We start from the raw sequence: 24460 nt of genomic DNA on the forward strand, positions 1-24460 counted from the left end.
TGCTTAAAAGGCCAAAAAATGTTCAAATTATTGTAAATGTCAGAGAGTAAAAAGCTTGCCGCCAGAGGCCGTACCAAAGATTTTGAAGGAGATCACTTTCTAACGCTTCAGCCTTGCTTATCTCTCTGTATGGTGATCGCATCTGCGATTGGGGTCAAATCTTGAAGAATCGTGTCAGTCATTAAAGCCTTCGGGGCGCCGGGAGCATGTTTGAATAATATCTCTTGGCAGTTTGTTCAATATCTTGCAGATCACAATCAAAAGGCCCTCCTTCACTGACTGAGCTCTTCTTCCATTGGAGCATCTTTCTCCCTTTGCAGGCCTTGAGTGGCAACCAAAGCTTGATTCAGGTCATAGGCTTTAGTGAAGAAGCTGAGCAGGAGTCCAACAGCGGAAACGCCACAGCAAACTGCCCAGACAGTTGTCAAACTATCGGTATATGCCTCCCGCAGGTGTAATTTGTGGACATTATCAGGCATTGCTTTGATGATTTGCACAAGGGCTGCCGAATCAGAGCTGTATTCACTAGCCAGAGAAGTGAACTCCGGGTATTTCAGCAGGTTCTGATACATGCGATTTTGAAAGATTGCACCACCGACAGCAACGCCGAGGGCCTGACCAAGAGCGCGGAAGAAGCTGAACATTGCCACTGCAGTGGCTAAGTTTTCGTTTGTAGAAGATGCCTGGATTGCGAAGCCCAGGGATGGGAACAAGAATCCTAACCCGAGGCCTGCCACTAAGTTGAGGAAGACCCATCCAGGCACGCTAGTGTTTACCTTGATCAAGCACATAATTCCACAACCAATCGTTGAGAAGGCCCAGCCTAGCCAGATTGCCCATCGGTAACTTCCGGTTTTTGAAGATATGATTCCGACGGCCATAGCACTAGGCGCGACAGTAAATGTCTCAGGGAAAAGAGCAACTCCGGATAGGATTGGACTGTAACCCTTGACAGCCTCGTAGTAAAGAGGCAGGTAGTACAAGGTACACCAGAGAACGAGACCCTGCAGGGTGCTTCCAATAAAGGACACAGTAGCGGTTCTGTTCTTGAAGATAGAGGGAGGGATGACAGGATCAACGGCGTAGCGATGCTCATAGTAACCAAAGAAGCAAAGTCCGACAAAACCAATGATAAGGGGAACAAGGGTATGCCACGAGCTCCATGGATAGGATACACCACCCCATGTGAGCGGAATTAAGAACGAAGTCATACTAGCAACGAAAATGATAGTGCCAATATAATCGACCTTGCGGAGCTTTTCCTTTAGCGAAGAAGGGATCATATTAAGCCTCATGAAGACCAATACCATGACAACCCCGACACCGATGAAGGGGAAATTGATATAGAAGATCCAACGCTGTAATCAATCCGTTAGTGAATTTCAGACCTTCGTGGAATAAGATTTCACCAACCCAAGTGACATTTTGAGAGAATGCGCCGCCCAAAATCGGGCCAGAAACTGAGCCGATAGCCCACATGCCGCTGAAAACACCAAAGTACTGGCCGCGGTGCCTCAGAGGAACGATATCAGTGACAACCACTTCTGTCAGTGCAATAATACCTCCACCACCGACACCTTGGATGGAACGCCCCACAAGAAGGTGTGTGAAGTCATTGGATACCCCTGAAATGATAGCTCCCGCCAAAAAGAGGGCTATTGCAACCAGAATAACGGGTCGACGCCCAAAAATGTTGGAGAATGATGCAAAGCTTGGTTGAAAGACTAATTTTGAAGTCAATTGAAGAACAACCAGAAAAAAGGCAAATCTACCTACCTGTTGACGATAGGAGGAATGAGGTTCCACTCCAAAATGCTTCGATCGCGGTTCCATTGAGCTCTTTAGATATAATCTGTATTGCATTAGAGAGCCAGTCTTGCAGGTTCACTATATTCAAGATCATACCGGCAAAGCAACAGAGATAGATGTACCATCAAGAGCAGCCATCAAGGTCAAGACAGCCAAAATGACGAAGATCAAAGTACCTCGCTTGCTCAAAGTGAAGTTCTCGTCGGGATCCTGAGCGGATACGGTCGATGAAGATGCGCTGGACATTTGATTTGACGCATCCATGGCATTCTCGGGGACAACCGACCCAGTGTCTCTGGAAGTTTCGTTGGCCATGACGTTGACTCGCAGAGTTCTCAACTGCGGAAGTTCTGTATGACTTTTTGTTCTCCAACGTTATCGAGCAGTAGATTTCGTCTTTGGAACAACAGGTGGAAGGGGAGGGGAGGCTGCTATGTCCAAAACCAAATGGGTCTTCGCCTGGAAAAATGTTTCAGGGAAAACCGGGAGATCTCCGACAAGAAAACCTTTCAAGATACTAGTTCTTCGCCTCGGCTGTGCTTGCAATTTTTTCAGGAAGGGCGGCATCGCGGCGCTTGAAAATTCCGTGGCTGACATCGAAAATACAGGGATATTCTGTAATTACGAGACAAGCGTCTCCGCTAAGCAACTAGGTGCATATGCGGTTTTAAGGAGTAGAGGTGGAGCCAATTAATTCACCGCAAGGTAAAAAAGGGAAAACATGCTAGGATGCTTGTAACACGGGGGCTGAAAGCGGGGGCTCTAACAATTTGCAACTAGTGCTTACGATATTCAACTTTTCAGTGCTTCGTTGTGAGAACGCCGTTCTCGCACGTCGTTCAAGGTTAACTACTTCTAAATCGGATGACACTTCTAAGATTCCTCGGGCAGATCGAATTGAAAAGATTGAACAATGAAGCAATTTCGACTTCAGTAGTCCTCATAAACACTTTCCAGATATCTTCTACATCTTTATTTTTCCATTGCATCAGAATGTCAATTCCTGAACAAACAAGCGTTCTGGTGGTGGGCGGTGGCCCTGCGGGTTCATACGCCGCGGCCGTTCTGGCGCGTGAGGGCATCGACACTGTGCTGTTGGAGGCTGATCTCTTCCCCAGGTGTGTCTGTGTGAGTAAGCGCTATTGTAGTCGGACTGACAGTGAGTAGATACCACATCGGCGAGAGTATGCTTCCGTCAATGCGTCACTTCCTCCGCTTCATCGACCTTGATGAGACCTTTGATAAATATGGATTTGTGCAAAAGGTTGAGTTCCACTTTTATGAAACCACGTGTATAGAAACGTTTGACGACTAATACCCGCGCGGAACGCGAAAAAGAAAGGCGCTGCGTTCAAACTGAACTCGTTCCCCGAGGCTTGTATGTACTTCGCTCGTCATTCCCACGGATAATACTAACAATTTGAACTAGATACGGATTTCGTGGCTGCCGGTGGTCCTGATTCCTATGCCTGGAATGTTGATCGTGCTGAAGCCGACAACCTGATGTTCCAGCACGCTGGCAAGAGTGGCGCCAAGGTTTTCGACGGTGTCAAGGTCACCTCGATTGAATTCACACCTTTGGATGAACAAAACGGCCAAACTGACCCCGAGCTCCCCAACCCCGGACGACCTATTTCTGCTGGCTGGTCCCGTAAAGATGGTAGCTCCGGTACTACCAAGTTTGAATACATCATTGATGCCAGTGGTCGTGCTGGCTTGGTGAGCACTAAATACTACAAGAACCGCAAGTACAACCAGGGATTGAAGAATATTGCAAGCTGGGGCTACTGGGAAAACGCCAAGATTCATGCTCCTGGTACCCAGAGAGAGGGCCAGCCTTTCTTTGAGGCCTTGCAAGGTACAAATTGTCTTTGTCTTATCTAGCCTGTGGGCTATTGTCTTTCAAAGTTGCTAACATGATTTCTTTGGATTTTCAGATGCTAGTGGCTGGGTCTGGACCATTCCTTTGCATAACAACAAAACTTCCGTGGGAGTTGTTATGAACCAGGCTACCGCGACTACCAAGAAGAAGGCCATGGAGGATTCATCTACAAAGGGCTTCTACCTCGACACCCTGAAATCCACTCCCGAGACTTACGACCTCATTGCCGATGCTGAGCTTGTATCTGATATCAAGTCCGCCTCCGATTGGTCTTACAGTGCCTCAACCTATGCCACCCCGTACATTCGCATTGCGGGTGATGCAGGATGCTTTATTGACCCCTACTTCTCCTCTGGAGTTCACTTGGCGTTGGCCTCCGGCCTTTCGGCTGCCACCACCATCTGTGCTGCCAAGAAGGGTCAAATCACGGAACCTGCCGCTGCCAACTGGCACTCCAACAAGGTCGGAACTGGATATACCCGTTTCCTGGTCGTTGTTATGAGTGCTCTGAAGCAGATCACAAAGCCAGAGGAACCTGTTATCGGCGACTGGGATGAGAAGAGCTTTGACCGAGCCTTCTCCATGTTCAAGCCTAGTAAGTTCTTCCCTTCACTATTTCTCTGCAAATGAATCTAACCGTTTCTCTTTCAGTCATCCAAGGTAGTGCGGATGTGAAGAGCAATCTCACCCCAGAAGAGATCTCACAAACAATCGACTTCTGCATGAAGGCGTTCCACCCAGCACCCAAGGAGCAGCGTGAAGCTATTTTCGATAAGCTGGCCACTGGCAGTGCCGCTGCTAGTGGTTCCTCAAACCCCGCTCTTTCTGAACAAACACTTTCCGCCGATGAGCAGCGGATCTTGACAACCATGAGAGCCAGGAACGCCATCCGAACCGAGGACTTGATTCACATTGATAACTTCAGTGTCGATGTTGTCGATGGAATGATTCCTCACTTGAAGCGCAGAGAGTTGGGTCTTATTGATGCTGCAAAGGCTCAGATCAAGGCCCCCGGTGCTGATACTAAGCAATCCGTCTCCATCTTCTCTTACTAGAAAAATGGTTTATTTGACTCAACGTGGCACCTACAAGCCTCAAAAATATACTATCTCCTTTTTACGTACTTCTTCATATTTTTGCATTGTCTCTCCGAGTTCTTCCATAAATAGGTACCACCAAAATCTCTTCCAAGCTTTCACAAAATGTACAATCTGTGTCCAATCGGACAATTCCGGCAAAAATGTGAATCTTCCACATAACTCTTTTGATATGAGATCACACGGTGTGTTGATTATGTGATTGAAACCTTGAAATGGACCAAAAAAAACGATTCGGATATTTTGCAAAACCCGACCCGCATAAGACACACTTTACTTATTTAGGACACGCCTTACTATTTTGGGATAGATAAGTAGATTGACACCTAAAACATGACTTTTTTCGTAAAATCAGTCACGTCGAGAGCCTGACGGTGACCCAGAGGGTGACAGTCGGAGGGTCGGGCACCTCTATATCCGACCCTTCTCATTTTAAACTAAGTATGTACATACGACCATAGGGTGTGGAAAGCAGGGCTTCCCGTCCGCTCAGTCGTACTTAAGCCACACGCCGGTGAGCTAGTCGCTGGGTGGGAGATCACCAGGGAATACTCACTGTTGTATATTCTTGTCTTTTTTGCAGTTTTTTTGACTTCGACCTTGGAAGGACAGAGAAAAAAGGAAAGCGAGAAAGCGGGCTACTAGGTAAACTACAACCTTGGGATCCCATCACGTGAATATCACCTCATCTTTGACAATTACATATTCCGAGTTTCCATGGCCAGGTTTGGGCTTCTTTCCTGAATTAGATAACTTATACAACCAACGATAGTATACCTAGGTATAAGAACGCTCTATCCAGATTTATACTGCACATGTGGCAAAATTGACCAATTAGTTGGCTACACAAAACACAGGTTGGCTTTCAAGTTTCCAGATGAACATTGTTGCTACCCAAAATACATATAACCTGGGCTACTACTTTCTTCCAGAGTTGTTGACGAAAGAAATTGTATTGGAAATACCTGCAATCCCAAGAATAAGGAAAAGAAGGGAAACAAAGTAAACAACCTAGAGCACACTAGAACTTGTGGACCTGGTCTGAGGTGTAACCAAGTTCCTCCAGGAAACCCTTCTGATTCCAGACCCACCCCTTACTTCCGAAAATCGAAGCTTCCATAGCGGGAGGTCCACAAAGGAAGACCTTGGTTGCCTTGCTATCTTTTGCGCCAACCAACTCCCTCTCCAACAATTCCTTCGTGACCCTGCCCTTGGTGAAGGGTGATCCCTCAGCAGGATCCGAAACCGTATAGACAACCTTGAGACGGTCAGGGAAATTTTGTTCATAGAAATCAAGTTCTTGTTTCAACACAAGATCTTTGTCCGTGTTGACTCCGAAGATCAGCTTGATTTTGCTTCGATCTTCGGGGTTGTTCAGGATGCCTTGCATAAGCTGGAACATAGGTGTGATTCCGGCACCGCCGGCGATGAGATTGACATTTTCAAACTCATTGGGTTTCCATTTGAAGCTACTCATGGGCGTGCGGATATTCAGCGTGTCACCAGGCTTAAGAGAGTGCAGGTATGAACTTGCCCTGCCATTGGGGTATTTTTTAACCAGGAGTTCAATGTAGCCAGGTTCATCTGTTTAGGAAGTGTCAGCACTAAAATTATTAGATATTGCGTCCGAGGACTTACCGAAATTGTTAATGGGCGTGTAAGGCCTAATCACCGGAAACCAAGCGTCCTTTGGCTTATGTAATGTCAGAATGAATGCTAAAGAAGTGTGAGCTAGAGGTCGCTTTTGCGAAAATATAACGAAATACAACGGTGCTTGGAAAGCAAAGGGCTCATCTTACAGGTTAAGCCTAGTCCTGCATTGGAGGTTGGGTCTGATAGTTGGAAGCGGAGGCGTTTAGTGTTGTGGTTCACTTGCTGGGAGCTTTCAAGGAGCAGGGTCGAAAATCCCATTCTTCCACCGGGACCACCACCGGGACCACCACGACCTGGGCCCCAAGGCCCCCCCGGTCCCCCACATGGCTTTGGATGCTCCGCAAAGGCTTCATTGCGGAACGAGGCTTTTCGGACGGAAATAATACCAATCACACCGACCACAGCAATGGCGGCGGCAGTCTTTCGAGGAAATGGGCGTGATCCAGACATTGTTGTGGAAGTAGAGTAAAAGAAAGGAGGTTGGGAAGAATGTGCTCATTTAGGGTCGGGTCATCTGATTTTGGGCCGTCACGCCTTTGGAGGCTTTTTGTGGCTTTGCTTGACAACCTTCGAAGGCTTTGTGCGCAACGCGTACGCTAGCGTGGAACTCGTATTGAATTTGGAGTAAGACAGTGTGATTATTGGCTCTAATTGATCGGCCCCCAACCCATCGGGCCCCACAGGTTAAAGCTACGTGCTGAACACGGAGTCAATGATGCCCAACTTGCGACTGCATCATTGGCATAGCTACAGGTAGCTTGGCAGACAAAATATACATAACTGTTAGAATAGAATAGTCGCGTGAGAAGAGATACATAATTCACGAATGAAAAGTAACATGCCTACATCCAATAAAAAGCTTGTCCTTTTGACAGGTGCAACAGGATTCATCGGCTTCCAAACGCTCCTGGATGCCCTCAAAGCTGGATTCCGAGTGCGATGCGCAGTTCGCAGTGAAGCAAAAGGGGAGACTCTCCTATCAAAGCCAGCATTACAACCGCTATTACAAGCCGACAACCAAGCACCACCCGTGGAAATTGTCGTCGTGCCAGACCAGGCTGCTCCGAGGGCCTTTCATGAAGCCATAGTGGGAATAAGCTACGTGATCCACATCGCATCTCCTCTCCCATCGACTCAACCGAACGGCCACCTCGATGCGGAGGCCAACTTCCTAGCCCCCGCCAGGCGGGCGACTCTCGAAATGCTTGAAGCCGCTGCGATAACCACCTCCATCGAACGCGTCGTCATCACCAGTTCGGTCGCGGCATTTGTGTCGCCGAAAATCTTTATGGGACTGGTACGCCAAGATCCACAGCATCCCTTCACTCCTACCAGCCGGGCGCCATTGATGACACCGCCTTTCCCGCACGCGGGTGTGGCCTACGTTGCCTCCAAGATGGCGTCTCTCGAAGCGACCGAGACCTGGGTGAAAGAAACAAACCCCAGGTTCAGTGTCGTCAATATCCACCCATCTTGGGTTATGGGTCGGGCCGAGTGTGCCGATGATGTGGAGAGCTTGTTCAACACCACCAACCGACTGGTCCTCAACGCGATTGTCAAGGGCGAAAAGTCACAGTATCCCACCATGATGGGTGCTGTTGTTGATGTTCATGATGTTGCTCGTATGCAGATCCAGTCATTGCAGAAGGCAGACATTGTGCAGCCCGGGAATTGTCGGAGTTTCATTGCCAGTACACCCGGTATTTACGAGGATATTCCGGGAATTATCCGGAAAAACTTCGCTGGGGAATGTCAAGACGGTCGCGTTACTGTCTTGGGGGAGCAGGCATCATTTCCGCTTCCTATTGATTCATCCTCTACCGAGGTCACTTTCGGGTGGAAATTTAAAACCCTCGAACAAATGATCAACGATCTGATCTCGCAGTACATTGAGCTCCAATAGCGTTACAATTACACTGTTTTACTTCTATTTTTTATTTTTATTCTGGCCCCACGGTACTTATAGAGGTTAATACAGCCCCTTAGACAAATTCCTAGCCAGATATCACAGACTTGAAGGGCCCGCTTCCCTGAAAAACCAGGGTGGGGGCTGATCTGATCCGAAGAAGCGGGACTCCGTACGGAGGTTCAAACATTAGTGGTCTCCACTTTCCGATCCCGCCCGCTAAGCCTCACTGCAAGGTCGTACAACACTAGTGCGCGTCTTGCGGAACAGCAAGTACCCAATCATGTTGACAGAAATAGTGAAAAAAATGTAGGCACCCGGGACCTTCGCCGGTGGGCGCCAGATTATATCAAATCTGATGTAAGCAATCAAATGACGACCTCGGGCCCCCCGAAGATTGAATGAAACCCTGAAGGTTTGATCTAACTTGAAATGGAAAAAGGGAAAAGACAAAGAGATGGTGGAGAAAATGCAATTTCTTTTTTCATCTATTGATTTAACTGCCAGTCAACGCAAAAAGATGCGCAAACATGCTCCTTTATAAAACACTGTCCTGCTAATAAGGAACAAAGAAAACTCGTAAAATTCCATGCCTGAGTGGTTACATATATTGCCACTCCGCGTTGTGAATTGTTGGTATTGACCCATGTAGGTCAGCTTCAAAGAATGACGGATCGATATCCGATCCCTGATACACCGAGCCATCTCGAGATGCAGAAATGGGTGTCATGCTTTCAAGGCCCAGGTTCAGTAGATTATTAAATTGATGCATTCTAGTTGCGAACATTAGCCTCAATACGACTTTTACGGAACCAAGAATTAGATGGAAGAAACTTACGATCCAGCCGGGGGTCCGCGAAGTCTGAGAAATTCAGCATAGTCAAAGACCTTGTAATTGTTGGCCTCCAAGGCCTCCCATTGTGGTGTCCTTTCAGCAACAATTTGCGCAAAGCTCATTTGGAAGTTTTCCCGGATGATAGGGAAGTGGGCAATCTTGAGCATATTGTCAAGGCTGCAAACATTGCCGAGCAGGAAAAGAGCGAATGACCTGACTGCTTTGCTGCATCCTTCCAATGACCCAAACACTATTTTAGCGGCTTTTCGACCATCGCTAGCCCAATCCTTTGCTTTCCCCGAGTGCTTCAGAAGCTCTGACATCTGTCGGTTTACCTGAGAGCAAATATTAGGTATTGAGATCCACAAACGGGACCAGCGGAAAAGGGGGACCCATACCTTCTTCGCAGCAAGGACAGGAGAAAGATTTTCCTCTCTAATCACTCTTTCCTCTTCTCTCTTGAAAATCTCCCAGCTAAGCATGCCGTATATAAACCCCAACGTGTTTGAGACATTGCCAAGCCGACTGAGAGCTCCTGCAAATTGCACGCTGGACATTCCATGTAGAGTTGAAGGAAGACAGGAGCCATTGTACAGTCCTTCGACTTGACCATTGTGCTCCGATATTGTTGGGACAGGGTGATTGCAAATAGCAGTCAATAGATTTTGTAGTTTCGTCATCCGCTTGGAGCTCCAGTCGGGAGCTTTCTGTGCTATTGGGGCATGAGAACAACAGTGCTCCTTTTCCCCAGGAATTTGATGTGAATTTATGGTTCCGGAGGGGCAAATGACCGAGCTTGGTGTTGGCATAGGCATTGGAGACGATTTCTTTGTGGATAGCCACTGAGTGTTTCCTTGATGCATCTGCATATTAGGATGGATCCATTTTGAATATAGTGGTTCTTCGAGGGCGCTGAAATAGTCATCGACAGGGGTAGCTGCACGGTCTGGGGTCACGAAACAAGGTGTTGTGCTCGCAGTTGTTAGGTCGGGTGATTGGTTGTTGAACATATTAAATTCAAAGTCGACATCTTTGGAACAGCCGAGAGTTACTTCCATCTCTAACAGGGCATCGACCCAGTTTTGAGGGTAAATGCCGACAGAAAGTGTATCCTGACTGACTATCTTTCCGTTTTCAAACGTGGCTGACAAAATTGTCCCTGTATGCTGCAGTGTGAAGTAGACACTGCGGGAGACTGGTGAGGCCATGCTTCCTCAATTGTTCTCCTTGGTGGTTTTCTTTGGTCCCTGCGAATCTTGCTTTCGCACAAAGAAGGTTGACTTTGTACATAACAAATTGAAAGTTCAGTATTTATAGCTAACTCTACTCAGCTAACGCCACGTCTGCTCGGAATTCAGAATGATGTGAGATTTGGGGGCTACTTGCACATGAAGACATTGCTTTCCAACGTAATTCACAAGCGACCAGCCACACAAGCGACCTGACTACCCCAAGACACCATATTAAATGCTGTTTTTCACAATCGTGTATCTCAACAATTATCGCTTTAATCTACCCTAGGATCAGTGTAATGGTTTTGATAACCATTCTCTATAGTAGATATAATTTTTAGGCCGGTTGAAATGTTATTTCTTGGTAATACTATAAATTACATGGTAATTTTGCTAAGTAAGTTAGAAATATACAGTGGCGCAGCAAAAGCTTCGATACGCCTGCCCTACACTCTTATTATTACCTAATATTCTGCCGGCCTGAAGCTCCATGAAGTTCTACCTATCTACCTAGTAGCGCGTATACCAGCCCTGGCTCTCAATAATAGCTTCCACCCGGTGCTGCATCGTCTCAGATAGATGAGTTAGATGCCGTAGCTCTAGTTCTCTCTATGCTATCTGCGTATTTTCTACCAAAATCACGTAGGATTCGTCGGAAACTTTTGCCGCGTCACTGTATACACTACAAATACCCCTCTTCTAAAATTCCCTAGACTCCATTCAGATACGATTTTTACTACATAGAATACTATATTAGAGTTTGCTATCTATAAAAGGAGTAGCTGAGATATACGATTGTGAAAAGCAGCATTTAATAGTGTTTTGGGGTGGGCGTGTCGCTTGTGTGGAGACTGCGCCAAAACCCGCAAAACCCAAACCGAACCCGCATACGGGTTGGGGCGGGTCGGGTCGGGTTCTGGGTTTTGCGGATTTTGGCGCAGGCTACATTGGTGGGTGGGTCGCTTGTGAATTACGTTATTACAGCCTTGTAATCATTCAAGCTAACTACGATAAGCAATGCGTTTTTCAGCTGATGCGTATCTCCCAGGCTGCAAGTACTAGATCGTAATAATCCATGATCATTGGCTGAACCATGAGCCTTTCTCCGCCCAAAACGCAGGTCCGTGCATCTCCTAATAGTTTCACACCCCTAGGTTTCTTTTAAGAAATCATTTCGACTTGGTTCAGAAATCACACCCCATTCCGGGTCCATGCTAACCGGAACTCGAACTTTCCCTGCGCTCTTCTGAGGTTCATGTGTCTCCAGCAGGCACGAGGTCCGGAGTTTACGACTGGTACCCCTTACTTAAGATATATATTTAGTTAGTATAGGCTATACTTCTAGCTAGAAAACCAAGCTAATCTAGCCTCATCAACGGCCGAGTCAGAAAAGAGAAGACCGAGATGTAGAGAGGTAGAGAGGTTATAGTGGCTAGATATAGCAAGAGAAATAATAAATGGGAGATTGAAATATAGAGATAGTCAGAAGCGGTGAAAAAGGCGGTGGGAATCATATTAAGCTATTCCTAACTAGGCCGTTAGTGACTAAGAAATCAGGTAGGGGAGGCTAACGTGATCCACGGTCGCCCGAGCGGCCCCATCAAAAATCCACTTCAACAATAATCCATATTTGTTAACCACAACAACAATAGCCCCCCAACGCTCTGATAAAAAGAAAAAGTTGACAGAGTAGGAGGGCCGCCTTTTATTAGCTATAAAAGCCATAAAAGATGGTAAATATCCCTCTGCTGCAGCTGCTGCACGATCTTTTAAGGTACCTGTCTTAACTCTGAAGGCCTGGATCAATGGGCGTAAATCTACTACTAAAAAGAGGCCATCTGGTTATATTTTCACTTAGATCGAAGAGCAATCGATAGAGAATTGGCTACTTGATATGGATGCAAGAGGTGCAGCTCTGACTTTGCCTATATTGCGAGATATGGCCAATCTTCTACTTCGTGCGCGGAAAAAAACACCCTCTGCTATTAGTATTAATTGGCCTTCTCAGTTTGTCAAACGACACCTAAATCTCTCTACTTGGCTTTCACGTAAATACGACTATCGGAGAGCCCTTTCAGAAGATCCTCGAATTATTGAACCGTGGTTCAATTTGCTCCAAAGTACGATTAAAAAGTGGGGTGTCGCTTTAGACGATATCTTTAACTTTGATAAGTCTAGTTTTGCTATAGGTGTTGGCGCAACATAAAAGATCATCACTTTAGCGGAATTCTATAGAAAAAGAGCACTATTGTAAGCCGGAAATTGGGAGTGGGTGACTTCGATTAAGTGTATTAGAGCTTCTAGAAGTGTTCTTCCTTCGCTTTTCGTTTTTAAAGGAAAACAGTTCCTAGAGCATTTATGGCCCTATCTTCTCTTAAATCAAAAAGGAGCTCGTCTAACTATAAGCCCTAATGGTTAGACTACTAATATAATTAGTTTATAGTGGTTAAAATATTATTTTATCCCTAATATTAGGATAAGAGTGGGAAAATATTGCTTATTAGTCCTAGATAGTTATAGGAGTTATTTGACCCTAGAATTTAACTAAGTTTGTGAAGAAAACTAAATTATCGTAATCTATATACCTCCGTATGCTTCTTATCTTTTATAGCCTTTAGATGTAGGTTGTTTCTTAGTTTTAAAGAGACTTTATGGAGGAGCGGTTTTAACTTTGATGCGGAATAGAGTTAATACTATTAATAAGGAAGATTTCCTAGAACTAATCGTAGATACGAGAATAGGCGTATTTAAGACTTCCACTATATAGAATAGCTTTTTAGCTACTGAACTAGCACTATTTGATACTAATAAAGTCTTGGAAAAGCTAAATATATACCTAGAATCTCTTCCTCCTCTAGAGACCCTCACCTAGCGACCACTCTCTTTTGGTAGCGACAGTGACCTAAATACTCTCTGGACCCTCTCAAAATTCACAAAATCGCAATCTCGGATCAAAAAAGGTCTAAAATCTTCTTCTTCATTGCTTTCTTCACCAACAAAAAGGGAGATTGAGAAGACCTACCAAATGACTATAAAAGTAGTCCACCGCCACATTTTTCTCCAGCATCGCTGTACCTAATTAGAAGCTACCAACAAGAAACAGACCAGAAAACGAGAGACCAAACATAGGTTTACTACCCAGAAAGGCATCTTTGGGGGTCTAGAAGGTGGTGAAGATGATGTGGTCGTTGAAGACGAAGATAGAAGCAGAGATATATTTTTACCAAAAGCGCCTACGAAACCGGTTGCTGAGCCAGCTTTACCATCTATGCCCTTGGTTCGGCGGCAGGTGACATATTCTAGCTGTGGGATAAAAGGTCACACATATTCCAAATGCCCTACCCGTGTTCAATAGCCAAACTTATGTTATTATTGTGGATTCAGTAGCGGCTAAAAATTGTAGGTTTTCTCAATTTTGGCGGGGTCGCTCGCGCGACCGTGTCGCCCGCGCGGCCGTGGATCACGTTAGTAGGAGGATGGGGGGTGTTGGCAGTATCAATCCTCTATGAATCGTAGAGTAACCAATGGCATGAATAGCGGACAAGATTTGCCGGATTCAAGGATCGTGGGAGCCGCCTAGTGGAATCACTAGTCCTATAACAGTGGTTTACTCCGCCGTTAGTCCGGATCTTTTGTCAATGAGAATATTCATGGTGCGAAAGATATAAAAGATCGCGGATGGCACATCGGAAGGCCATTAAACGCAGATTGGGCTTAACCAAGCTCAATAGCAGTCGAAAACCCCGCCTCAAGAATCGTTGTTTTCACGCACGAGCTCACCTAATCCGTAGCCAATCCGATATATACCACAGCTTGAACACGTCAGAGTCGGCTTGCACTTTACACCAGCACGAAGATTAAGGATCTGGACATAAGATCTGGATATAGGGTCCATGTCTGAAGTTGTCGGTATCGGGGATCGCCTGCCGACGGATACTCGACCTACGCAGCAATCACCTTGTACAAATGAAAAGGCCCCGGAAACGACTGGATCGAATGAAACAAGCAGTCAAGACGAAGACCTGCCTCACGTGGCAGATAGAATTCCCGTCTCGGTCTGGCTTGTCATATTGATCAGCACGCTCGAGCGCTTCGCTTTCTTTGGAATTCGCGAGCCATTCCATGAGTGCATGGTGGTGTGTGATTATATTTCCACGCCATTGACATTGAGAGTAGAAAATTATCTTCAGAATCAGCGAGATGATCCTTTACGACCAGGAGCGCTCGGATTGGGCCAGAGCAAGGCTAGCAACCTATCGTACATGTTCTCGTTCTTGCTGTACACCGCTCTCGCATCCGCTGGCAACGGTGATATTCTGGCTACTCTTCAAGTATAATGCGGAAGATGCTGAGCTGAACAAGCGGGATTTTAACAGCAACAGAGGCGGGTTAGACACATCCGAGGTAGACACAAATTCGAGTATTGGGTGACATGATGATCGAGGTGGATGTGTGCCAATTGCTATTAGCAACGGAATTTTATGAGCAGGTGATCTCCAAGCGCCATAATCATAGTGGCCAGGATAGACTTGGACCCATTTTGTATGCGAATATCTCTATGCTCAAACCAGTAATATGCTGGCAAATTTAATGAGAAGAAAGCTGCTGTTTCCTTGAGCAACGTTTGTACATTCCCAGAAATACCATCAATGCTTATTATTCTCATCGTAGTCTGCTATATTGGCCTTGGGTTAGGCGTTTCATGCATGGCGTTCATGACGCAATGTTGTGTTGAGTTACAGGTTGAAGATACCTATGCTGACAATGAAGACGATTTTACTTGAAGAGGCAGCACAGTTTTTATTTATTAACTGTTCAAGACTGCTTTTTCAGAGTAGTATATCTTATCCTCGATATTCCAGTACCCTGATCCAATCTCTTTATCATGCTCACGCAGGAGCGCTAAAAGATGATGGCGCTCGTCAAACCACGGTAGTGGGAGGGGATGCAACCACTCTTCGGCTGATAGAAAGTATCAGAAGCAAATATGAGCACGCAAGTAGGAGCAGTAATGAGTAGAGATAGTTAGGATTGCCAGACTGTACAGTTTTTGCCTGAGGCAGACTATCCGGCATGGATATACGCCGTACAGTTAAAACGACTTGCTGTTCAACAGTCCTTGAATTGAGGTTCGAACAGTTGCGTCAACTAAGTCAGGCCGACACCCGACCTGAGTCACTAGATCGTGCAACAAAAGGTATATTTGCGGCAACTGCAAGAGTGTCTTGTCAGCTATACAGATGAAACCTGCGTATTGGGCGACCCACTTGATGCTCTGCTTCCTCGGGATTGTATAATGTATAATCCATGGCGCGAAGTTCAGAGATATACAGATCGCGGGCAGCCTTTGCGATACCATGGTGTAAGCCCGCCGCTTCGACAGTGCCCATTCGTGTTGAAGCATTCTCCAGCACCATGACCAAATGACCAAGGGTACTCAGGCCTTTTGGCTGCTTTATCATGGATGCTTCTGGCGAGGAACCCAGGCGTGCTGTGTAGTATTCAAGGGCAAATTCGTCGACCGATGAGAAACCCACCGAATGTAACGTATGTAAGCACTGCTGCAGACGGCCGCTCATACTCTCGTCATGGAATGGGCCTCGAGAAAGCCTCGTATCCGATACGCTTTCCATGCTCTGTATTGGTCTATATTCTAAAGCCGCACCCATGTAGTCCGAGGGCGCTTCCACGAAGTTTTGTGCTTGAGAAGCGTCTTGAAAAAGGCCGCTCCCTCTGGCGGCATCAGGAATGCCGCGCGGCAATGGCAAGGAATCCGTGCCGAGGATCGGTAAGCCGTAGTCTCTGGCTGTTGATGCCAAATCCACATCAGTCCCGTCTGTCATCGAGCCGAGATATTCCCAATTGATCAAGCGCGTAAGTCGAGGGAGTTGATCATGTCTGTCGGGCCGTGGCATGCTGGAGCGGGTGTGATTGGGTAGCCCAAGGCGACCGTGATGACCCTTCTATATGGCGAATAGATGATGATGGGAAAAGAAAGCCTAAGTAGGTAGTGCTTCTCACGTAGTGGGTGGGATAGCTACTAGGACGACGAAACTGGCCGAATATCCTGGCCACGTGAATCAAGCCCCTAAATCCTCCGATAATACAACCAGGCTGATACGGGGCTCAAGTTGACCATCTTTATCCCTATTATGTTGTGTAAGTGGTGGAAATTGCGAATACGTCATATACCGTCATCATAGGATCTTTGTGCCGCCAGCCAATAAACAGGGTCAGCGCGCATCAGCTTCAAAAAGGCCGGTACACTCAAGCCAGCCATAGGCGAGCGCCGTACCAGACTTACGTGTACAGAAGTCGACGTATACGCCAGGAATACACTGATGGTTAATCTGAAAGTGCGTGCATAATCTAAGGTGTGCTCTCATGACGCTTATCTTGTCGCGTCTGGGGTGTTTGCCGAGAATGGTCGAATTGTAACTTACATCGTACCGCTCACTTTACAGTAGCGGTCACGTGCCGAGAAAGCTGCATATGCAATTGACGACATGCAACGCTAGGCCAAGGCCTCACGATTCGGCCATCCAGCCTTGGCGTAGCACGCAATTTGTGGTTTCCGTCCCCGTAGCGAGAATATGACGACGTTGTGGGGAAGCCTTGGTACCTTGTGAACAGGGGTGTAGGCGGTGACAAGCAAACATCTCGCGCAGCCCAATTCTTGGTAATCCTTGGGTTGTGTTGGACCAAATATATTGCTGCACCTGGGTTATATCCGCCTGTATAATGGACCGGCCCGACCAAAGAGGTACAGCGACATGACGAGCACAAGCCGGAGAAACGGCAGGCTGGCCTCGAGCTGCTTCTACCATCCGGCTCCGATGACACGGCGCCACGCATGGGCTGTTGGTGAAGTGCAGACCGCATTAGTGGATCTTGAACCCTTGGTTACCGAGAACACGAATAATTACGGTCCTCCATTCACCCATCAGGTCGCACCAGGCCGGTCCACCTTTCCGTGGCCATCGATTGCCACTGATGCCCATCACCCGGGGTTTCGGTTGCCTGTGCTAGATGCAAGCCTCGGAGCAATTCATGCCGAGCATGTCGCCGTTGTGGTAGAGATGCTGATTCGACTCAAACACCTTGACATGATAGAAAGGCTGCTCAACGAGTTCTACAATCACAGTCCTGCGGCTCTGGTACCAGGACCACTCCTGTTGCCAGCTTTCTCGGCACTTCGGACGCACGTAATCGACATCTCATCTCGCTCGGCACCTGGCCGGGTTGGATCTGATGACACAACCCTGCAGATCGCGGAAAGCGTTGTTCAGTCGACATCAACGAATATCGACATCGAATTGACGTCCACACCGTCAAGGCTTTGCGCATCTTACACTGGTCAAAATCTTCGTCTCGAAGTCGTCGGCTTGATCTTTGCTCTCGCAGGCCGCTCGTGTCTGCTTGGTCCTAGTAGAGACGATCGGCGGGATGAATTCGTTCATACCATGTTTCGATGCAGCACATGTTGCATGCAGATTGCTCGTGAAATTGCTCAGCAGATTAACGACCTAATGGTGTGGTTGTCGTACGAAAATCTCTTGCTGACAATGTCCATACAAGGAGATGCAAGTGAGTTACACGATGACAAATTTGGGGCTCGTAAGCCAGTTAGCGATTACATACTAATACTGCTCGCTCTACTCTATAGGTCCTAATGTATGGCGTCGATTAGGTGACCTAACAACCGATGTGTATGCTCTTGGTATTCATCGCGAGTCCACCCACGCAGGCAAGATGCCTTTTTTTATTTCTGAGTGTCGGCGGAGAACATTTGCCGCGGCCTATCAGGTCGACAAACTAATCTGCACGTTTTTCGATAGACCTCCCAGAATTTTGAGGCGCTACTCTGATTGCAAGATGCCACTTGATCTTGCTGACGACGAAATCCTAGCAGATACGAACGAAGTAGATCGAGTAGGACTTATACTAGACCCCGAGGGATGGAGTGCTACACCTCGCTACGCTAGCTCAACTTGGGCGCGGCTTCGCTACGTCCTCAGCGTTTTCCGAGAAGAAATCTTAGAGGTCCCATTTCGCCCACGTACGGCCGAAAATAAAGTCAAGCTGATGCAAGTATCTAAGCGAAATCTCAGGTTCTCTTCGGTCAATGAAGCTAACGGATATAACAGGAATCTTTTAGAAAGATGCCAGCAATCATGGAAGTCACTACCCGAGCACCTTAAGTATACACATCAATGCTGGACCTCAGGCCTCGAGGCTACAGTATGCCTTATGCTCACGATTGTGTATCTGTCATATCTACAAAATGAGTTTTAGATATAGCGACTTCTTGAGAGGAATGAGCCAAGTTCTGCTCCAGCATTACTAAGCGTTTCGGCAGAGATCGTCGCAGTTATTATACAGCTAGGTAAATCGCGAGATAAAGCGGTGCTTCCGCGACTCGACTTTCCTTACGTCGTGAGTGGCTCTCATGCGAGTTCGGTTCAATTTAGTCCTGACAATATACAGGTAGTCAACTACGGTCTTCCTAGCGCCGCTACGTTGGTTGCGGCGCTACAAACCAGCACTAGGAATCGAACTCGGCAATTGCCACAAAACCTCAGTCGTTCAGCGCTCATCCGAAGTCTAATGGTATTCACTTCGTACCTTGAGAGTATCGGAGATGTGGGCGAGGCAATTCATTCTACGTGTATGCAAGCCACACAAGCAATCTCTCGCACCCTGGACAATATGCTCGACGAGCCGCCCTCCATGTCTAGCACGACACCTGGTATGACCGTACCAGCGTCAATGCCTTGCGATGATCTCGACACGCCTTTCTCACCTTCCCAATTCCTGCAGCCAAGTCTTGACACGACTGGTTTTCCAAACTTCGACTTGCTCAACAGCAATGCACTGGACGACTTCGATCTTTCTGGTTGGTTGAATAATGTCACATGGACAGGCAATTATGTTGGCTAGTGAGGATTGAAAGTTACGTACACGCAAATTGTGATTCCATACCGCCGGAATCACTGCAACATCGCCGATGGAGCTTTGTTTGCTGGGCATTGGTAGGGACGTTGCACGCCAGAGACCTGAGTGTCAAATTTGAAAGAAGACTAGATCACTGACACCGCCCTGCATCTTCCCTATCTCTTAATATCATTACCCTTTTAGTCTAGCGTATCATTGGCCCTAAATTTTCGCAGGGCGTCCTGTTAGAGTCTGATGTAGAATAACATCAGACCCGTGACCAGTGAGAGCTGATATATGGACGCAGACCCTCACAATCAGGTAATCTAGAACCAAATATAGGTCCCACTGACATGAATACTCCGGAAAAACTTCCAATATAGTATCGTATGTCTTCGCATTAGGGTTCGCGAAACTCGACGAGTGTAGATGGTGACACCAGTTTCGAGGAGTACTGTATGGTTCGATTCTTGTGAGACTGGAATAATGGTTGTACCACATGAGAGGTTCTGGGTGCCTGGTAGAGAGCTTGGCTGGTTTTGGGGAAAACGTGGCTTATGACAGCTACATTGGATGTTCATCCCGGGGCCAGAGAATAGTCACCATCCTACTGGTCTTGATTTCATCTCGAATTCTCCAGACTCGTTAAAGGACCATGCTCTCAGTTCTGGTATCTTTGTCCCAGGAAAAGCCCAGGTATTCAGAGTAGACCTCGAAGGCTCTCACTGACTGAGTTTGTGAGCTCACTTCATCCGTCGTCTCTCACTCTCATCAACCTCTTCCAACCCACACATCCCCTTTCCATTTCCATCACCTTCATACCACCTTGTGCTATCTCTGGACTTTACAAAAATAGGATGGCGCGTCCGGCGGTGATCCCCGCTGCACAGCAGGGTCGGGCCGTCGTGTCAGCCGTTCGAGACAACACTCGGCCCGAGCCTAATCCATCCAAGCGATCCTACAAAGACGCACTGAGCCAGCCTCCTCCTCCAGAATACGACAATACTACGATCATCCAGAACAAACCAAAGCAGCAAGTTAATCCCACCCCGTGCACCTCCCATGAAAGTCAGACTTCCACCATCAAAGCCACAGAAGGGACCAGTCGGCCGCCCTCCCCCGAAACCGATGAAACAAGCACCTACATCGCCCGCACTGACTCAGACCTGATCCCAGCCCTCCGGCTAATCTCTGACTCTGTTGCCCAACAGCGCCAGCTCGCCGCGCGGTCCCTCATCTTGCACCCAATTGTCTGGGCACCGATGCTCCTCTGCATTCCATACCTCCTCGTCGAAAGAGCCCACGACTCCTCGGAGTGGCTCGTGGTTGTAATCACAATGGCCTGCATCACGACCTTCATCATGACAGTTATCAAGATCATCGTGAACGGATACATCGAGGCCGCAGAGCGTGTCGGGCGCTGGAGTTGGCTTTATGGGGATCGATGGATTCAGAACCGGTTTCGCAAGACTCGTCAGGCTGAGCAAGGTATAGGCTGGAATGCGCTCAGCACTAAAGCGGATCACGTCTTCATTACGAAGCTCGGCGAGGAAGTGATTGCTGCTATCGTGATTCGCATTGTGGATACTTGGGATCGTGATCCGGATAAGGATGAATCGGCTCGGTCATCGGAGTTCGGGAGTACGTATCTTCGGAAGAAGATCTGCATTCGTGCGTGGACTGTTAAACAGCGCTATCGCGGTCAGGGAATTGGCCTTGCGCTTCTGAGATTTGTCATTCGCTGGGCTCTGGATTCTGATCTTGAGTATATGGTGTTCGCGCATGATCATGCCCACTCGCTGCGTGTGCTTCCAACCTTCTTGAATAAGAGGATGGATAAGCAGGACGCGCGTGCTCAGGATACGCTTTACTGGGAGATGAAGCATTACTCGACTCCCTGGCATCAGGAACAGCATGAGGAGCAGAAGATGGTCTTTCAGGTTGCTGATGCCAAGGCTGTTGACACCAAGGAGACTGACTCTGGCCCGAATCAGTACTGGAAATCAAGCCAGCAGAAGGGATTTAATGCTACCCGTGGGCGCCTTAAGGCTAGGAGTACGGTTAGCGAGATCCTCGATGATTCACTCGAGAGGATCACCACCGTGCGGCCTTCGCGTTTGCGCTGGGCTGATCCGAATACCGAGTATGACTTCGACGACTCTGACAGAGACTCTGCACACCCTGACGCGGAATCCGGGCAATCTAAACTAGGCTGGGGAACTTCATCTTCATACGGTGAAACGCCGAGCAAAGAGGTGAGTGACCAACAGACCATCAACGACCAGTACATGCGCGACATGTGGGAAGAGCGCAAAAGTGATCCAAAGACAGACTCGCTCGAGAGTTGGGGACACCAGATTAAGCGTTGTGTCGACCCTTTCAGTCAGACTGACCGTCATACTTCTTATGATCACCACGACAACGCTTGGGGTAACCGATCCATGTCTTGTGATATCAGAGACAATTCATCGGGCAACCGAGCCAGTTCTTGGGGATCCGTTTCTGGCCAGGGAGCCGAGAGTCTAGTACCCACGGAGACGACAACCCGGAGCGATGAATGGGAAAGGGGAGTGCACTGGGCCCCCTGGAATCCGACAATTACCAGTCCAGCATCCAATTACACCCCCAACCGGAGCACCCACGACCAGGCAAACGGCTGGGGGGAACCATCTGCTCCAACCCCCCAACCACGGGCTGAACAACCTAGAGAAGAAATCTTTCGACGAAGCTTCAACAAAGCACCCGATCGCCTACGCCACTTCTCTTGTGAATCATGCGGCTGTACCGTGACTACGAATGACCGGATCAACATGGCGGATGTGAGTCCTCCGGGTGTCTGGTTTGATCGTGAATCGCGTCTCTGTGCATCATGCGGTCTGCGTCGGATTCGTCAATCAATTGATCGGCTGGAACATCCTGCGCATGGTGATGACAAGCCAAAGGCTATTTTGTGAGGCGTGGACTTTCCCTACGGTTTCATGGTCTAGATATCGGAATGTGGTGCGGTGGATTTTACAAGGTTATCTTTGACCGAGATATAACTTGTATTTTGAATTGCGTTTGAGGCGAGACATCTCGAACTCGAGTACTAGGAGTTGCAATGAACTTAAATTCCATCGCCTGGTACATCTCTGACACCGATATTTACCCGTAAGCTACAGCATTCTAGAAGAGTATGCAACTAATAACCATTCATCTCATTGTCCTGAGTCTCAGAGGTTATAAATGCAGTCATGTGTGAGATAAAGTCATAATACCTGCCTTACAATTAGATTGCCATGTTACAATAGGTCCGCGTCAATATCAGCCATTATGGAGCCGAACACTTCAACTTCTCACACTAGACAGTTGAGATCATCGGGGGCGTCGCGCATTGAATCCCTGAAGTCTTTAAGTGTCTGAATGGATTTCCCGACCTGGAGTGCAAGGGCCGCGAATGTGATGGCGCCAGACGGCACCCCAATTAGTTCAGCCATATTGTTGACAAATGTGAAACTGATATTAATCAGAGTAAAAGAGAGCTTGGCAGGCTTTGATCGCTTCGCAAAGGCCTGCAAAATTATTTGAGGTAAAACATTGTTCACGGCTGGCAGACTGTGATTGCGCTTTAATTGCTTTGCTGCGCCCTATCGTCCGGCTCTAATTTCTTCTGATATTAGCACCGGGGTCCATTGGGGCGGGGAAACGTCAGCCTATCGAGCGAATTGGTTTAGCGCCAACCCCAGTCGGTCCGTTTAGAAGATCTCGAGTCCGGAAATTCGAGTTATTTCCCCATGTACTATTACCCTACATTCTAGGAGGCCGAAGAAAAGCGACAATGATGGATAGATGATTCGAACAATTACGCTGAGGTAGACATAGCGGCCAGTAAGCTAGGAGAGGATAGACCTAGCACTCACCCGCACCTCCGAGGATCGGGTCCAACATCATCGACCCGCGTAAGACACACTTTACCTATTTAGGACACGCCTTACTGTTTTAGGACATATAACTAAGTGGATTGACACCTAAAATATGACTTTTCTGCCTAAAATCAGTCGCATGGGGACCCTCCACCCGCACCTCCTCTTAGCGGGTGGAGGGTCCGGAGGGTCACCCGCGGGTGCGTGCCAGGTCTAGGAGGGGATGCCGGTGTGAAGGCGTTGTCGTACCGTGAGCCGCGTGGTCAATAAGAAAGATGAGTTTGCCTTCGGAGAAGAATTATACATTTCTCGGCGGTCGCATCAGTCAAATTCTGACGCGTCTTTCCCTTGATCGTATGAATGAAGCAGGGAAACAATAGAATGCATTGCCAATGCTCCCATATATCATCACAAACTGTACCCAAAGAACAATCCCGCACCGAAATCAGTCCTTGTGCCTCGATCATTCCACCCCCACCGACAGGGGCTTCCCCTACCACTCAGGGGAAGGTGCAGTAAACCACGTTCCTAAAGGTACAGTAGCAATCCGAGTTCTTCTCAACAGTCCTGTTTTGAAAATCTCCCAAAAGGCGTGGTCGAGGATCGTCACATAATGAAAGCAGAGAAAACAGACCTGCTCACTTGGAAGCCTTTTTGTGAAGAGACTGCCTTCGCTGCTCTCTCAGACGATGCTCAGTTTCCATAAGTACATTCTGGAGGGATCTCCCAGCCTTTGAACCTGATCCCACTCTATTGTCGTTGAGGAGCTCAGTCGAAGCCGCCTTGAGTCGTTGTCGGTAGTTCTCATCTTGTACGTTCGCGCCTTTTGTTGTGGTAGCCTTCTGAGAAGCCTCCTGAGTAGGCGCAGGATACGACGCAGAGCGTGCAAGTGAAGCAGCTGAGCTCATTGTTGGGACTTCGTTGGTAGATGCTGCTTCTTGAATGACTCGAGGTCGATGGTCCATTTTGCAGGTATGGATGTTGATGATCAGTAGCAGTATGAAAGCATGAATATCGTAAAGTGTTTCATATGTATCGCGAGGAACATAGCGTGGGGTTAAGGTGCAATAAATAAGGCCAACGCCATTTATACGGTAGGTAAACTCTTCATTTTGCTTATTGGTGGGTTGTTCACTATATCTGACTGCCCCTTTAACTCATCATGACGTCTGACGCAAGGGGGGCGCCATTCATCACGCCAAGTGGTGGC

The 24460-nt window shown here is 47.7% G+C and overlaps 10 protein-coding genes across 10 annotated transcripts; 5 read left to right on the forward strand and 5 right to left on the reverse strand.

Moving 5' to 3' along the window:
* Nucleotides 1–272: 272 nt before the first annotated feature.
* Nucleotides 273–2124, reverse strand: N7498_007675 (major facilitator superfamily domain-containing protein; the record flags this gene model as incomplete). Its single annotated transcript, XM_058454737.1, has 4 exons — nucleotides 273–1358; nucleotides 1414–1724; nucleotides 1777–1852; nucleotides 1906–2124. 4 exons carry the CDS (start codon nucleotides 2122–2124, stop codon nucleotides 273–275), a joined length of 1692 nt encoding a protein of 563 aa, XP_058306986.1.
* Nucleotides 2125–2802: 678 nt separating this feature from the next.
* N7498_007676 (NAD(P)/FAD-dependent oxidoreductase) lies at nucleotides 2803–4746 on the forward strand (the record flags this gene model as incomplete). The annotated part of the gene is made up of 5 exons (XM_058454738.1): nucleotides 2803–2927; nucleotides 2977–3101; nucleotides 3239–3667; nucleotides 3747–4286; nucleotides 4343–4746. The coding sequence occupies 5 exons, from the start codon at nucleotides 2803–2805 to the stop codon at nucleotides 4744–4746; spliced, it is 1623 nt and encodes a 540-aa protein (XP_058306987.1).
* A 1063-nt stretch (nucleotides 4747–5809) lies between these two features.
* Nucleotides 5810–6891, reverse strand: N7498_007677 (cytochrome b5 reductase family protein; the record flags this gene model as incomplete). The annotated part of the gene is made up of 3 exons (XM_058454739.1): nucleotides 5810–6372; nucleotides 6427–6504; nucleotides 6588–6891. 3 exons carry the CDS (start codon nucleotides 6889–6891, stop codon nucleotides 5810–5812), a joined length of 945 nt encoding a protein of 314 aa, XP_058306988.1.
* Nucleotides 6892–7279: 388 nt separating this feature from the next.
* On the forward strand, nucleotides 7280–8344 carry N7498_007678 (NAD(P)-binding protein; the record flags this gene model as incomplete). Its single annotated transcript, XM_058454740.1, has 1 exon — nucleotides 7280–8344. One exon carries the CDS (start codon nucleotides 7280–7282, stop codon nucleotides 8342–8344), a length of 1065 nt encoding a protein of 354 aa, XP_058306989.1.
* An 837-nt stretch (nucleotides 8345–9181) lies between these two features.
* Nucleotides 9182–10390, reverse strand: N7498_007679 (uncharacterized protein; the record flags this gene model as incomplete). Its single annotated transcript, XM_058454741.1, has 1 exon — nucleotides 9182–10390. The coding sequence occupies one exon, from the start codon at nucleotides 10388–10390 to the stop codon at nucleotides 9182–9184; it is 1209 nt and encodes a 402-aa protein (XP_058306990.1).
* Nucleotides 10391–14307: 3917 nt separating this feature from the next.
* On the forward strand, nucleotides 14308–14751 carry N7498_007680 (Oligopeptide transporter; the record flags this gene model as incomplete). Its single annotated transcript, XM_058454742.1, has 2 exons — nucleotides 14308–14550; nucleotides 14605–14751. 2 exons carry the CDS (start codon nucleotides 14308–14310, stop codon nucleotides 14749–14751), a joined length of 390 nt encoding a protein of 129 aa, XP_058306991.1.
* Nucleotides 14752–15642: 891 nt separating this feature from the next.
* Nucleotides 15643–16329, reverse strand: N7498_007681 (uncharacterized protein; the record flags this gene model as incomplete). The annotated part of the gene is made up of 1 exon (XM_058454743.1): nucleotides 15643–16329. One exon carries the CDS (start codon nucleotides 16327–16329, stop codon nucleotides 15643–15645), a length of 687 nt encoding a protein of 228 aa, XP_058306992.1.
* A 921-nt stretch (nucleotides 16330–17250) lies between these two features.
* On the forward strand, nucleotides 17251–19354 carry N7498_007682 (fungal specific transcription factor domain-containing protein; the record flags this gene model as incomplete). The annotated part of the gene is made up of 4 exons (XM_058454744.1): nucleotides 17251–18031; nucleotides 18081–18473; nucleotides 18774–18850; nucleotides 18902–19354. The coding sequence occupies 4 exons, from the start codon at nucleotides 17251–17253 to the stop codon at nucleotides 19352–19354; spliced, it is 1704 nt and encodes a 567-aa protein (XP_058306993.1).
* An 851-nt stretch (nucleotides 19355–20205) lies between these two features.
* N7498_007683 (GNAT family N-acetyltransferase) lies at nucleotides 20206–22302 on the forward strand (the record flags this gene model as incomplete). Its single annotated transcript, XM_058454745.1, has 1 exon — nucleotides 20206–22302. The coding sequence occupies one exon, from the start codon at nucleotides 20206–20208 to the stop codon at nucleotides 22300–22302; it is 2097 nt and encodes a 698-aa protein (XP_058306994.1).
* A 1586-nt stretch (nucleotides 22303–23888) lies between these two features.
* On the reverse strand, nucleotides 23889–24215 carry N7498_007684 (uncharacterized protein; the record flags this gene model as incomplete). The annotated part of the gene is made up of 1 exon (XM_058454746.1): nucleotides 23889–24215. The coding sequence occupies one exon, from the start codon at nucleotides 24213–24215 to the stop codon at nucleotides 23889–23891; it is 327 nt and encodes a 108-aa protein (XP_058306995.1).
* Between the last annotated feature and the right edge of the window lie 245 nt (nucleotides 24216–24460).

The sequence above is a fragment of the Penicillium cinerascens genome (genome assembly GCF_028974065.1).
Source record: "Penicillium cinerascens strain IBT 15544 chromosome Unknown contig_9_segment0_segment0, whole genome shotgun sequence".
NCBI lineage: Eukaryota > Fungi > Ascomycota > Eurotiomycetes > Eurotiales > Aspergillaceae > Penicillium > Penicillium cinerascens.